Source organism: Copadichromis virginalis, linkage group LG5 (assembly GCF_057382275.1).
Source record: "Copadichromis virginalis isolate Kocher_CV1m ecotype Utaka linkage group LG5, C_Virginalis_male_GT1.1, whole genome shotgun sequence".
Classification (NCBI taxonomy): domain Eukaryota; kingdom Metazoa; phylum Chordata; class Actinopteri; order Cichliformes; family Cichlidae; genus Copadichromis; species Copadichromis virginalis.
This window is the reverse complement of record NC_140622.1, coordinates 24,276,772-24,289,654: the sequence shown is the minus strand read 5'-3', so window position 1 is coordinate 24,289,654 and position 12,883 is coordinate 24,276,772. Positions and strand designations below refer to the sequence as shown.

At 40.2% G+C, this 12,883-nt stretch overlaps 1 protein-coding gene across 2 annotated transcripts in view; it reads left to right on the top strand.

The window, feature by feature from the left end:
- The window catches only part of vgll4b (vestigial-like family member 4b), a 40,981-nt gene that overhangs the window by 17,759 nt on the left and 10,339 nt on the right, over positions 1-12,883 (top strand). Inside the window, exons 1-2 of one of the 2 annotated variants that reach the window (XM_085456901.1) lie at positions 459-937; positions 7,501-7,714. In XM_085456901.1, coding sequence (XP_085313027.1) covers positions 856-937; positions 7,501-7,714 — 296 coding nt within the window. In that variant the 5' untranslated portion in view covers positions 459-855. Of the gene's footprint in view, positions 1-458; positions 938-7,500; positions 7,715-12,883 lie in introns of those variants that run through there. The other variant, XM_085456902.1, reaches the window with a different exon arrangement.

Here is a 12,883-nt window from a genome sequence, read left to right as displayed (position 1 = left end):
TTACCCTTTTATTCAAGTTTTTTTCTCCTAATTTCCTGACATCTTGCAGGTCTCCCTGTACTATTACAACACATAGAAACGTTTACAGTAAAGCACCGTCATCAGAGTAAGGCACTCTCCCTCAAATAAGGTTATATCGACCTAAAAATATTTTATGGCAACTGTAATCTTATGACCTCTGTATTCCTAGATGGAGTGTGCCTGGATTGCACGTCTGCATATTTAAAACCTTTTGCAAAAAAAACAACAAAAAAACAACAACAAGCAAACAACAAACTACAGCACTTGGACTTAAAATATTTACTAACTGTAGTATTTATTTCCTAAAGACTTCATGTGGGATTGCTGCAGTTCTTTGGTATCTGTGTGTGTGTGTGTGTGTGTCTTTCTCTCTCTCTCCCTCCCGTCGTTCGCTTTCTCTCTGGATGTGTTTGGAGAGGCTGATCTTGTGCGTAAAATATCCCTGATATTTGAGGCGCTCCACGGATTTAGCGAGCATGCCCAGTGCGTCCCTCTCGGCAACAGTGGAAACCGCTGGTGAAGCATAGGAGTCATACCAAGCATAGCCTGCGTGTCAGTGCAGTCGACTTACAGCTGGCTGTGAGGAGAACTGACGCTACTCATATTTTTGTATTATTTTATTTCTTTGCGCTTTGTCACCGCTGCATACTTACCCGTATTTCAAAAAGTAAACTTACTGAGATCACTTTCCACACGGGTTAAATTTTGTTGAGTTTCCACAGAAGTAAAGTTGGAGGCTGGGCCTTTAGCTTTTTTACCGTCGCTTCAGAGGAGAAGGGAGAAAACAAGCTGGTCTTCTTTTTTCCCCCTTTGTTTTTGATTAAAGCCCGATAAATGCTACTAATGAAAATGGACCTGTTGAACTACCAGTACCTGGACAAGATGAACAACAACATTGGCATTCTCTGCTACGAAGGTAAACTAGCGGGTTTGGGCTGTTTGTGGGCGTACGGCTGTTTTTAAACTTCGGAGTGGCGTTACGCTGCGAGCTAACGTTAACGACGTAGCTGGTCGAAGTTTTCTCCTCAGTTTACGCTGCTTCGCTAGTTAGTCGTTTCTTCCCGCAAGCACGGTAGATAAAACGTGCCACTCTGTACACATGAGCATTGATTTAGCTTGTATACGATTTATGAATACAGACTTGAGTAGTGTTTTTCAGCATTTGTTTTTAACCCGATTGTAACGCATTTGACGTAGAGTTGGTGTAAGCGCTCTTTCTATTTTGTCCTTTTCTGAATGGCTGGAAGTGCATTTATTCACTTGTCATATCATTGTTTTTATTATTGAATAAAAATCTAGAAAGAAAAGGCTGAATTAATTGTCTGTAAGTCGTGTGTCCATTTAATGGTCTCTCATAAGACTGACTCACAGTATTACTAGTTAGCGAGCTCTCTGGTGTTGTCCTATTATTCATGCCGTTTGCATTCAGATGAACGGATGTGTCCAAGATTTTCACATCTTGTTTTGTGGGGTTGACCCCCTACAGCACGCTGTAAGCTGCAGCTGCTAATCTTTGTTTAATTTTACAAGTGCAGAGATTTCTTTCTGTGGGCTGCAAGTCATTTCATGGCATTAAGGTAACTTTTTCATTCAATATTATGTCTTTGTCATGAAATCAGAGAGTAGAAGATTCCAAATCTCTGCAAACTGCCTAACTTTGAAAACGCTCTTGTCTCCTGTCAGGCTTTGTAAGATTATCCTGTCTGTCCGGGGGCTATGTCCAAGTTTTCCCTCTGCCCTGTCGCTGGCCTCTGCTGCAGCAACTAGGGTCTAATCCAAGAGTGGAAAAAAAGCATGTCCTTGTTTAATTTCACCAGCAGGTCCTCAACTGTCAAGCTGAAGTCAGGTCAAAATGTTCAGTTTATGACATGAACATAAAGTAATATGTTTTATAGATAGAAAGTAAATCTTTGAGACTGGTAGATAACGTGGTGACTGATAATTAGTCCTTATCTTATTTTTTACAATTACAAAAGCAGCAGCAACACAAAGACAACGCATTTTCTTAATAAACTGGTTGGCAGGCTTTTCTTCTCCTGTTTTTAGTCACATTGCTTCTTTCCCCTGCTATTGTGCCTTTCAGCTTGCCTCATCATTTAACATATAATTAACTTGTAATGGAGCTCCTTTTAAATATGCTGTGACTGACACCCATTTTGCACATTTGCACAATGGCATATGATTAAAACAGACGTTAGTTTCTGTTTTGTTTGTTGGTGAACCTATGCTACCAGCAGCAGAAGAAAAAATGTTTTTGTTTTTTTTTGCGGTTTGGCATGTGATTAAGGCTTCTGTTGTGTTTTTATCTGTTTCTAATGCTTCTGGGGAAAGGGGAAAAAAAGCCTTGGGTTGCTGTAATTCCTGTTTGGCTGTTGCTTGCATTTAGGCACATGACTCTTCAAACTGTTCTCAGAAGCTTGAGCTCACATGCCATTATTGAGAAATGTTGGTGCCATTTCTGCACAGTGCAGGTGTATTAGATAAGCCTGCCACTGGCCCGGGATTTTTGCTAGTCAGAATATGAGCGTTTGTGTCACCACGAAGCTTCACTCCTCACAGCTGTCATCTAACTCTAAATAAAATGACATAAGTAAAGATGGAGATAAAATCTTTGTAGTGGTATTTTTGTGCTTATATATCTGCTGGTTTGGATACAATTTGTGTCTGGAAGCATATCTCTGCACTATTAAGACAATCAATTTGGTTTTCTTTGTGTGTGTGTGTGTGTGTGTGTGTGTGTGTGTGTGTGTGTGTGTGTGACACAGAGAGAGAGAGAGTGTATGGTTTTTAGCTGACTGAGCTAAAATCTGAGCTTCATGATAAGAAAACAAAGCTAAAAGGACACGCTTATCAGTGAAGAGGGGAAAAGGAAAGCCCCTCGTGTTCAAACTTGTTGAGCCAAGAAAGGGATAGAAGTGCTTTGTGATATTGTGGGTGTTCTGACTTGTTACTATATGCATGAGCCAAACTACACCATCATTTCCCAACAATCACGCTCCTACTTGTATACTGTCCTGTTGTGAAGCTATTACTGCTCCTGTATTATCACTGACATTTAACAACATTTAATGCAGATGGGACATTTGAATACCCTGCCTATAATGCAACTGAATAGCTGCTAAAAAAAAGTAATAATGGATGAACAGCTTGGATAGTCTGCACTAGTGTGACTTTCTAGGTAATCTCAGGTTGAACATTTTATTTGTTGTGCAGGTAGATATATTGTTTTTACAGACTGTGTAAGTGACAAAGTTTAGTGAATTCTCGCACAAACAAATCAAATCAGCTGTAGTGAATTAGAAAAAAGTTGACATCATTCAGGGTCTTGACTTGGCTCATGGAAAAACAGATTCTGACCTCAAGTTCATTCACCAGGGGTGATTAATGTGCTATGATGGTGACGTGAACCTACAGTGACATTAATCGTCTTCCTTTCCTTTGTGAGTTAAAGAAAAATGTGTGTTCACTCCTGGTTGGACAGATGAACATGTGAAATTTGGAAGTTTATGCCATGTCATAAATTGTATGCAACTGTGTGCTTCATAACAAATTCCATATAGTAGTCATTCAAATCTGAAGCCCACCAATACTGTAGTTTTGGGGCTGCCATATTGACAAAAACTACAGAGTGATGTCATTTCTAAACTTCCTCAGATATCTTTCTGCTTTATGTTTGTTTAGAAAAGAAGCCATAAGAGCATATACAGGAAAAAAACAGTAATGATTTATCTGTGATTGGCCAGAGCTGATTGACAGTGGGCCCACAGCATTGAAATTAGATTGGTTAAACAACGTATTGATTGCGACTGACATTGTTCAACACTTTCCTTCTATGCTCTCCAGCCATGTTCGATGTGCTGCATGTTCAAACTAAATGCATACTAAATACATACATGTGACATACTGGCTGAAGTGGGGATAGGACTTGCCAAAAGAAAAACCCCAAAACCTGATCTATCACCATACTTGCTCATTGGCTGTCGCTTTGCTGCCTGTGGTTGGTTGCTTGTGGACATTCTAGGCTAATGTTGCCTGGATAACTTGTTAATATATTTGCCCCCTTTGCCAATCAGCAATACCATTCACTCTAATTGCTAGTTGCTTCAATCAGTTGCCTTAAAGTTGACAAAACTTGGGACCCATTGCATCGTTGCTTGAAGTTGCTGAATGTCATCGACTTTCTATGATGTTCCTACTTCACTGAACACCCCTTTAGTTTTCAGAAACTTGAAGCTCAGTTGATATGAGTTTTAAACAGTTCCTTAAATGTTTATAAGTAGTCCTTCGACAAGCAGCGGTCACAGCTTTGGCAGCTTCCTGGGGCTGTCACCTAATTAATTGTAAAGAGATTTCAGGGCTCAGTGGTTCAAATGGCTCATTTGGATTTAGAGCAAAATATGGATTTTTGTAAACTGTAAAATGCAGTTGGTGGCAGATCTATGAATTAAAAACAAAGTTAAGCCAAAGCAATTATTTTTACCAACAAAAAAATTAATTCATGATTGACATCATACAACATCATTTTTGTCTAACGTACACAGCAGGCAGCAAAGAAGTGACGCCATGGTGAAGCAACACAGGCAAAGTGAAGGAATTATGTTGTAGAGTTAACATTAACCACCATTTACTGTGAAGGCAGTTACAACTTTGGTGGGTTAAAAAGCCAATAAGAGGGTCACTAGGTCCAGGTTGTTTCTCTAAGTTAGTTAATCTGATGAACTAGAGATAACTAGTTTTGTATTGCTGTTACTTGCAACTTAGACTCTTGACCACTGAAGCACAGCACAAAACATCATCTCATCTCTTTATTTTAACCAAAATATGGAGAATAGAATTCAGAGTTTTAATAAGCAGCAGTCTTTGTATTGATATAGTTGTCTAAAATCTCCCTAACACATCATAGCTGACCTTGAAGCAATCAGCATTTCTGATGCTCAGTAGTTTTGCTAAGAATTAAAACCATGTTGCCAAATAGGACACTGAATCTTTTTTTTAATGTGAGCCATGTAGGGATTTATTCCGATGTGTCATCAATGTGACATGCGACACCTGATTATGCTAAACCACCTACTTGCGCTGTGTTTTTTTCCCCCTCTCTTCTGTCTCTCTTTGTCTGTCTGTGTGCCTCCATTTTCATATCAGAGGTCAAACAAATCTAACATCGGGTTTAAAAGTTCAGGTCAGTCTCATACAGTCCAGGACTTTTGTGGAAGAGCTTTTTTTGTATTTCCTTTTTAGTATTTAAAGTGTAAAACCTCCATGGACTCGGATAATAAAAGCAGCCAGAGGGCCAAGTTCAATTTACTGAGAAATTCAGCTAAAAATAACTACATAGCTGTTTTGCAGAGAGAAGACATGCTAGGAACCATCTTTTTTTAAGTATCAGATAGGGGGGAAGGACAGAGCGAGGAAGGGGGAGAGAGACGGAAATGAGAGCGATGGAGAGGGAAGCTCGCCTCAGTTTGTAATCCAATCTCATCCTGATCCAAGCTGTTTGAAGTTCTATCAGGAGAAATAGGCTTTGATCATGTGGACCTAATGAACTCAAAGAGCAGAGAGGGGAAAAGACAGAGTGGAGTTTGGCTTCTGGGTTACGGCTCTATTCCCACTAATTGTCTGCTGGTTTAATGTAAATGAAATGTATTTAGTGAACAAATATTTAAACTAATGTACTATAAATAATCACTTCCTATATGTAGATACATTTCTTGTGTGTAAAAATATATAAAAACTTAATGTGTAAGTACTTCTGCTCTTGTTGTTTCTTTTTGCCTTTTGATTTGAGAATAAATTGCAGAAAATGATTTCATTGCATTGTCCTTCAAATTATCACCAATGCAGGTTAGTTTCAGAAGGAAAACTATGCAACCAGTTTCCAGTTTGTTGTATATCCCTAGTTTAAAAAAACACAAATGACTAATGCAGAATTAGTGTGTATTGAAACTGCATTAGGCTGTGAAATCATCTTCTATAACTCATAAGAAAAAGCGGACATAATAAAATTCTCAAAGGTTGCAGTCGTGTCAGATGGTTACACTTGAATGACAACCTAGTATATATTAGTGTGCAATAGCAGTTGTATTGTCGCGCAGGTCAACAGTGTTTGACCTCATACGGTCGAATGTCTTGCCGCTCGAAGATTCACTCTTTTGTTGAGCACTTTACTCGGTGATAAGCGAGTCCTGGATGCTGATTGGACAGTGTGGTGTCAGTCTCTCTTCCTTTATTGCCATCCCTCTCCCTGCCAAAAAAGATGATGTCACCCTTGTTACCATGGTACACAGTAGCACGAGAAGGAACATGCCAGAGAGAGAGGGTGAGGGGAGGAGCTGCAGCTGTGTTTCATAGGCCATGAAGCTTAACATACATGGAGGAATGGTGGAGGAACAAAGTCTTTTCATAGTCTTTAGGCTGTTTTTGCTGCCGCAGTTTTAGTTTAAACTGGCTTTCAACCAGATTTTATGACCTTATTCATCTGAAGAAAAGAAGAATAAATATTTATAAGAATTCAGTTTAATGTCTAATGTCCTGCTACTTAGTACTAGTGTGTGTGTGTGTGTGTGTGTGTGTGTGTGTGTGTGTGTTTTTTTGGGTTTTTCTTTTGGTTCTACAAATGCAGGAAGAATATTTCTCCAAAATCTAATCAATACTGATTGGTTTGTTATACAAAATAATTTGAAATGAAGGATGAACTAACAGTTAGCAAGTGTTTGTAACTAATTCGTTTTTATGTGAGTTGGACTAGGAGTTTTAGTGTAGGCCTTTCAGTGTTGTTTGGGTAAAGTCAGACAGATACATGAGGCAGAAGCAGTGGAAAGTCCCCATGCTGAGACAGAGCCAGTGGTAGTTTTCCTGATTCTCTTGCTCTAAACTCCCACTCACTGACAACTCTGTAGGCCTTCTGTACGAGGGATAAGGCTGCAGAGGGAGAAATAGTTCCCCCCCACACACAAACATATGCAGAATCCATCCGCAACTATTTCTTTCAAAACATTCCTCACCAGATACTCCTTCTTTTATGCCAGAGGTTTGTGCCTCTCTCAGCAAACTGTATAAGTCAACAAAACCCCAGACACAGCCTGTAACGTTGTCATGCGGTAGACACCTTGTTTTAAAGTGGCAATACAGCAGTCACCTTCTGCTTTTAAATGCTATAATTTAGGCTAATTACTATAATTGACATTTATTTTACAGTAATCTTAGTAAAGCTAACCACGTGAGGTGACCACAGCTGCACAACTGTCACTCTAGTCTCACTTTTGAAAATGACAAAAGTGCAGGCAGCAGTTCTTTTGCAAACTTTCTAAGACACATTCTCCTAATGTTGTATTGCGTTTCACTTTCAGAGTTTGTGTAGCAGTGGAGCAATCTCAAACTCATTCAGACTTCTAAATGATCGTGTTTTGGAACACGGTGTCAGCAGCACTAATAACCCTCTGTCTTGTCTTTCTTTCCTCCCTTGATGTCTTTCCTCCTCAGGTGAGGCAGCTTTAAGAGGAGACCCCAGACTCCTGTCCCTGTCGTCTTCCTCCTCGTCTTCATCATCGTCCTCCTCATCTTCCTCCTCCAGCCACAGGACGGGTCCTCCTCCCATCAGCCCCACTAAGAGGAAGCTGAGTGGTGATCAGGGGGACAGCGACATGGATGAAAACGAGCACGTGGCAAAGATGAGTCGACTGTTTGCCGCGCAGCTGTGAGTACATATACACATGCAACTGAACAACACACACATTCTAATAAAAAGCTTTATAAACATCTGGAGTTATAATTTCCAGATGCTCACTTTTTTATGAGTATCTGGAAATGAAAATGAACTTGTAGTTTGCTATCAGTGCACTTTTCTCTTTCCTGTCCATCTGTCTCTTTCATATACAAACAAACACTGTAGCCAGTGAATGGCCATGTACACTGAACTGTTTTTCATACATGTCCAGAATGCATATTTAGAACCCTTGGTGCCTTGAGCCTTTAAAAGAAGTCAGTTTTTCCTGTCAATGCACGTGTTTCTGCCATCCATGTGTGAAACGGTGCACAGTGGCGCTATCTTAGAAGTCCTAGTTTGGACTCCAGGGTGCTATGCCAGGTTTAGCTCGCTCAACAGTGTTACAAACTCCTTATAGCTGCAGATCTCTGGAAGCTTGGAAACAGGGACTGCACAACAGAACGATTACTCACGTCGTTCCCGCATTCCCAATACCAGAGATTCCAGAGTCCTGGTTGGTGGTGGTGAAGGACTGCTGGGGCCAGGGGCAGTCGAGTCAGAGTCAGACATGACTGAGTCAGTTATAGGACTCCAGCCATTGCTATTTATTGCAGATGGAGTCAAGGGGTGCTGGGTAGAGCTGTACAGTTTTGCGTGCAGTATGTCAGTATGTCCAGATGCTGGGGGTAGGGGTTGGGGGTGGGGAGCGGAGCAGAAGTCGAACATATTTTTATAACCACAGCGCTGTCTGCCAAATGACTAGACAAGGGCTGTGCTATGACTTTTGGCTATACTTGTATATAAAATGATCAGTTTGAGAAAAGGAAGAGGGGCAGCAAAATTATATTTTTGCTTCTCATATGAATTTAAATTTAACAGCAGGAAACGACATATTCTATAAAATTAGGAAATATCCAAAGAGTGAGATATTCAAGCCCATTTCTGCCTCATGCAAAAATACAATACAAGTAATATGTGGATTGTTTTTATTCTTCTTGAAGTTTTCAACTGACACAATGGGATGCAGTAGATGAATGACTGGATATACTGGAAACTGGAAGAAGAGAGAATGGGTACAAGCATTGTTATTATATAGCTAAACTTATATAGTCACACACTTACATGTAGTACATGGCTGGCCCAAACAGGAATATCCCACAAGTGTCTGAGAATAGATGACTTGGAAACCAACAGATTTTAAAGGCAACCCTACAAAATGTTCACGTGTAGATAGATTCTGTGGTTGCCCACCACCTGATTTTCATCATCAGTTAGTTTTAGCACCCGGTAGTTGTGAATACAAGTTACCGGAAAAATAAAAAATTTGTACCTCGTTTAGCTTCGCACTGATGCACTTGCTTTTTCTTTTGTTATGACTCCAGAGCATCGCTTTCCTTTACAACTGTGGCCCTTTTACCCCTCCCTAAAAAGCTCAAAGTCATTTCTCGCCATGCTGTGGCAGGTTTAATTCACCTCGAGCCAAGATGAAGAAAAGAGCCCTAGGGCAACAAGAGAGGTAAAACCAGTTCAGCTGTTTGGAAACACTTTGCTTCAGGGAGTCCAACAAGGAAGAGCGAATATAACCTTCAACAAATGAGTTTGTATGTCTGAAAAGTCAGTGAGTAAATAATGTTGATTTTAGGATTACATTAAATAGTTATGATATAATCGAGGAACTGGCCAAATAGTTACAATCGAGTTAAACAAGTTAAAATCTCAAAAAACTTTCTGCAGAAGTATCTCAAATTACTGGCACTGTTTTCCAACACTCCACAGTGCAGGTAAATGGAAAAAATTACACACTGGTGTTTGTGTATTTACTGATATTTGTGAAGCAATAATTGTTTGCAGAACCTATAGCAGCATACAGATAATGTCGTTTTATTGTCATGATTATTTTTATTTATTTATTTATTTAGACTAGGTTGCATCTGACTTTTGAATTAAGCTGTTCTACTGAGGCCGTGGGTAAGGGTCTTTGTTCTTTAATCTTGTGACACATAACAAAGGATTAGCTTGTGAGATTTGACATTTGTGCAGAATCATCATTTTTCCTGTTATTCTGTGGCAGTTGTGTGGGCATTAGGGTTATAGTCTGCAGTAAATCCAACCACTGCTTGTGGTATTATTCTGTTGTCTCTGTTGTTTTTCACTCCACGTGGGACATTATATATGCACTGTGTGGTTAACTTTTGCATGCATCGATACGTAAGTGCTCCTACTTGTGTATCACAAGTTTCGTAAGTCGGTGTTGTGCAGCACAGTAGAACTTATTGTTATATCAACTTTCAGTTGGTGTCACAGATCCTCGCCACAGCTCCTACGTGCAACCATGTTGTTTGACTAGAATAAGGTTCTGTAAAAATAAAACTGATGCAAATGTCTGTGATGTTTAGGGCTTTTTAGACTGCTCGTTTTACCATGATTATTTCCAAGGCGCAAGCCATAATCCCCGTATTTAATCTCCATTTTAATTATGACCTTGAAGTCATTTGACTCCTGCTGCTGCAGGTTAATCTCTACCTAACAAAAGTCAATTGCTACTTGACTTGCTGCAGCTTGAAGATGGATCCAGGGCCTTTCTAGTTCACAAAGATATTTTTTTTTTATCCTGGAAACCAAGTTCCCCTCGGGTCATCCCAAATGTGTCTTTTTTTAGTCATCTAATTTGAGGTTTCTCTGAGGGCATTCTTCCCCTGGTAACTGCTGTACGACTTGTTGAAACTTGTATCCAGCATCAGCCAGAAACACTTTCCTCCTAGGTGTAGCTCCCCTCCCTTTCCAAAGAACTTGGAGTGAAGTGGAAAATGATGGGATGTTGCTACAGAGAAAATTGAGCTAAAAATGCTCCTTAAACACCCTCCCCACATGAAAAACGACATAGGGCAGCCAGATTTTTAACATACATTCTGTTTTCCTTTCAGCTGTGCCATGTAAGGAGATTAATACTGTAATACAGTGCTTTTTCTACTCTTAATAAGTAAAGTACTTTTACACCGCATCCCTTATTCACCAATTCACCTTCACATTCATACAGCACTTTATTTTTTGCCCTTAATGGGTTTTTTTCAATAGAAAAATGAAACTCCACCCAAACCACACACAGAAGCAGTTCCCACGTCTTCTCTATCTGTTGGATTTTCCTGGCTGCTTCTGTCTGTCTGCTTTCTCTCTGTGTGCGTGTGTGTGCACTGATTGCTCAGCTCACTGTTGAGTGTCCCTGCCCATGCAGAAGCTTTTGTGTTCATTCTTTTTTCTGAAAAGTGTGGGTTTTTCTCTCTTTTTGCTCGTATTGCAGCTTTCCTCTGCTTTCCTCTGCTTTCCTCTGTGCTGACTTGTCGAGCTCCGTGTATTTGGCTTTCTTTTGTATTTAAGTTCAGTCATATTTTCTGTGAGCCTCAACACACACAGACACCTGACACCTCCGATTAGGGCGGGGCTATGAAGGGGGGACGCTCAAGTTTCCTCTGTTGGCCAATCACTACGAGCTAAAGTTAGGGGGAGGTGCACAGGCAGTGGTGAGAAAAAGTAAACTCTCTGAACCAGCTGAAGCTTTTATGTTTGTTTTTATGAACATGCATGATAAGTGAATGCATTTTGCTTTTGTCGGCTGCCTGTGTGTTTAAGAATGTGGCCGTAAGTATGTTTTTCTCAGCAGGCTTATTGTTTTAATAATATCTTCCTTTTTTTGTTGTTGTTGCTGTAAGTCCCAATGAAAACAGACTCTTGCAACACAGAAGGGTTTTTGGCATTCAAAATCCTGAATATTGAAGTCTTAATAGAAATAACTGCCAGTGCTTATATGTCGCCCTAGTCTACATGTATCCATCGGTTTGTGCAGGCATGCACATGTGCTGTTGTCTGTGTTGTTTACACATGCATGCGTGCTCTCCTACCTGTGATCATCTGAGTGCTTGTGTGTGTGTGTTTCTGTGTGGGGTGAGGTCAGGCAACAGGGGCTACTTTTTCATTTTCTCTGAGTAGTAGGAGGAGCCTTGAACAAAGAAGCCTTATCCTGTCCACTGGAGCCTGCGGGCTGGAAGCTTGCTCCTGCCTGTGTGCCTGCCTGCCACTCTGTAGTTGTAGACTCGCCAGTATGAGAGTCCTTAACAGTTTCATTGCTCCTTGAGACTAAAAGCCACTGACATAGTTTTTGCATTGACTGTAGTTTGGCGAATTTAACTACAGGAAAGTTTATATTCAGCAGTCAAAATACATTAGACTCATTAGGTACTAGTTTGCTTTTTGTTGTTTTTTTGAAATACCATGAAAATCTGTTGGTTCTGTGAATGCGCCAATAAAACATGAGGACCTTGACTAATGCAAACTATGTCTGGTTAGTCACTGGTTGGAACAGATATTTGCTTTTCATGCACTTGATAATAGTTCTGAATTTCCATTTCTCTTCACTCTGTAGAATTTTAACCACCGATGAAAATCTGAAATGAAAGCCTGAAGATCTGCAGTTGCATTCATGCTACATTATGCTGAAACAGTATACAGTATTACAGTTTACTCCAAATGTACGGCTGTATCTATAGGCACTAAATGCAAAATCCAAGTAAATCACATTGCTGCACAGAATACTGTAGCTTACAGAAACCACAGCTGCTTTCTACTGGGAACTTCATCAGTAAGTTGTTCTCATGGAAGTTTCTCTAGAGGCTATATGGGGAGAAAATAAGAGTGGAAAGAGGCTGTGTGTGTGTGTGTGTGTGTGTGTGTGTGTGTGTGTGTGTGTGTGTGTGTGTGTGTGTGTGTGTGTGTGTGTGTGTGTGTGTGTGTGTGTGTGTGTGTGTGTGTGTGTGTGTGTGTGGCTGGTGAAGTCATTGTTACCCTCTTGTTTTACATGAAACTATTTATGTAGCGAGCATGTGAGGAAAGGAGGGGAGATGTGGGTTTTTGTTTTTAGCTGTGTGTGTCTATGTGTCTGTGTGTGTTCACATGTTGTTTTCTTTGCCTTCTTGTTGTGGTTGTTCCCATATCCGATCTGTCCCAGCTTTGATAACAAAGGATTTTCTTCAGTTCTCTGTCTCTGCAGTCAGTTAACTGTCAAAAATGTGCTGTTTCTATCAGTATTTCTGCATGATTGACAATCTGAAGGCTCCAGCACCAGCGTGTAGAGAGCAGTGAACAAGCTAGTCTTTGGTTTAGAATTGA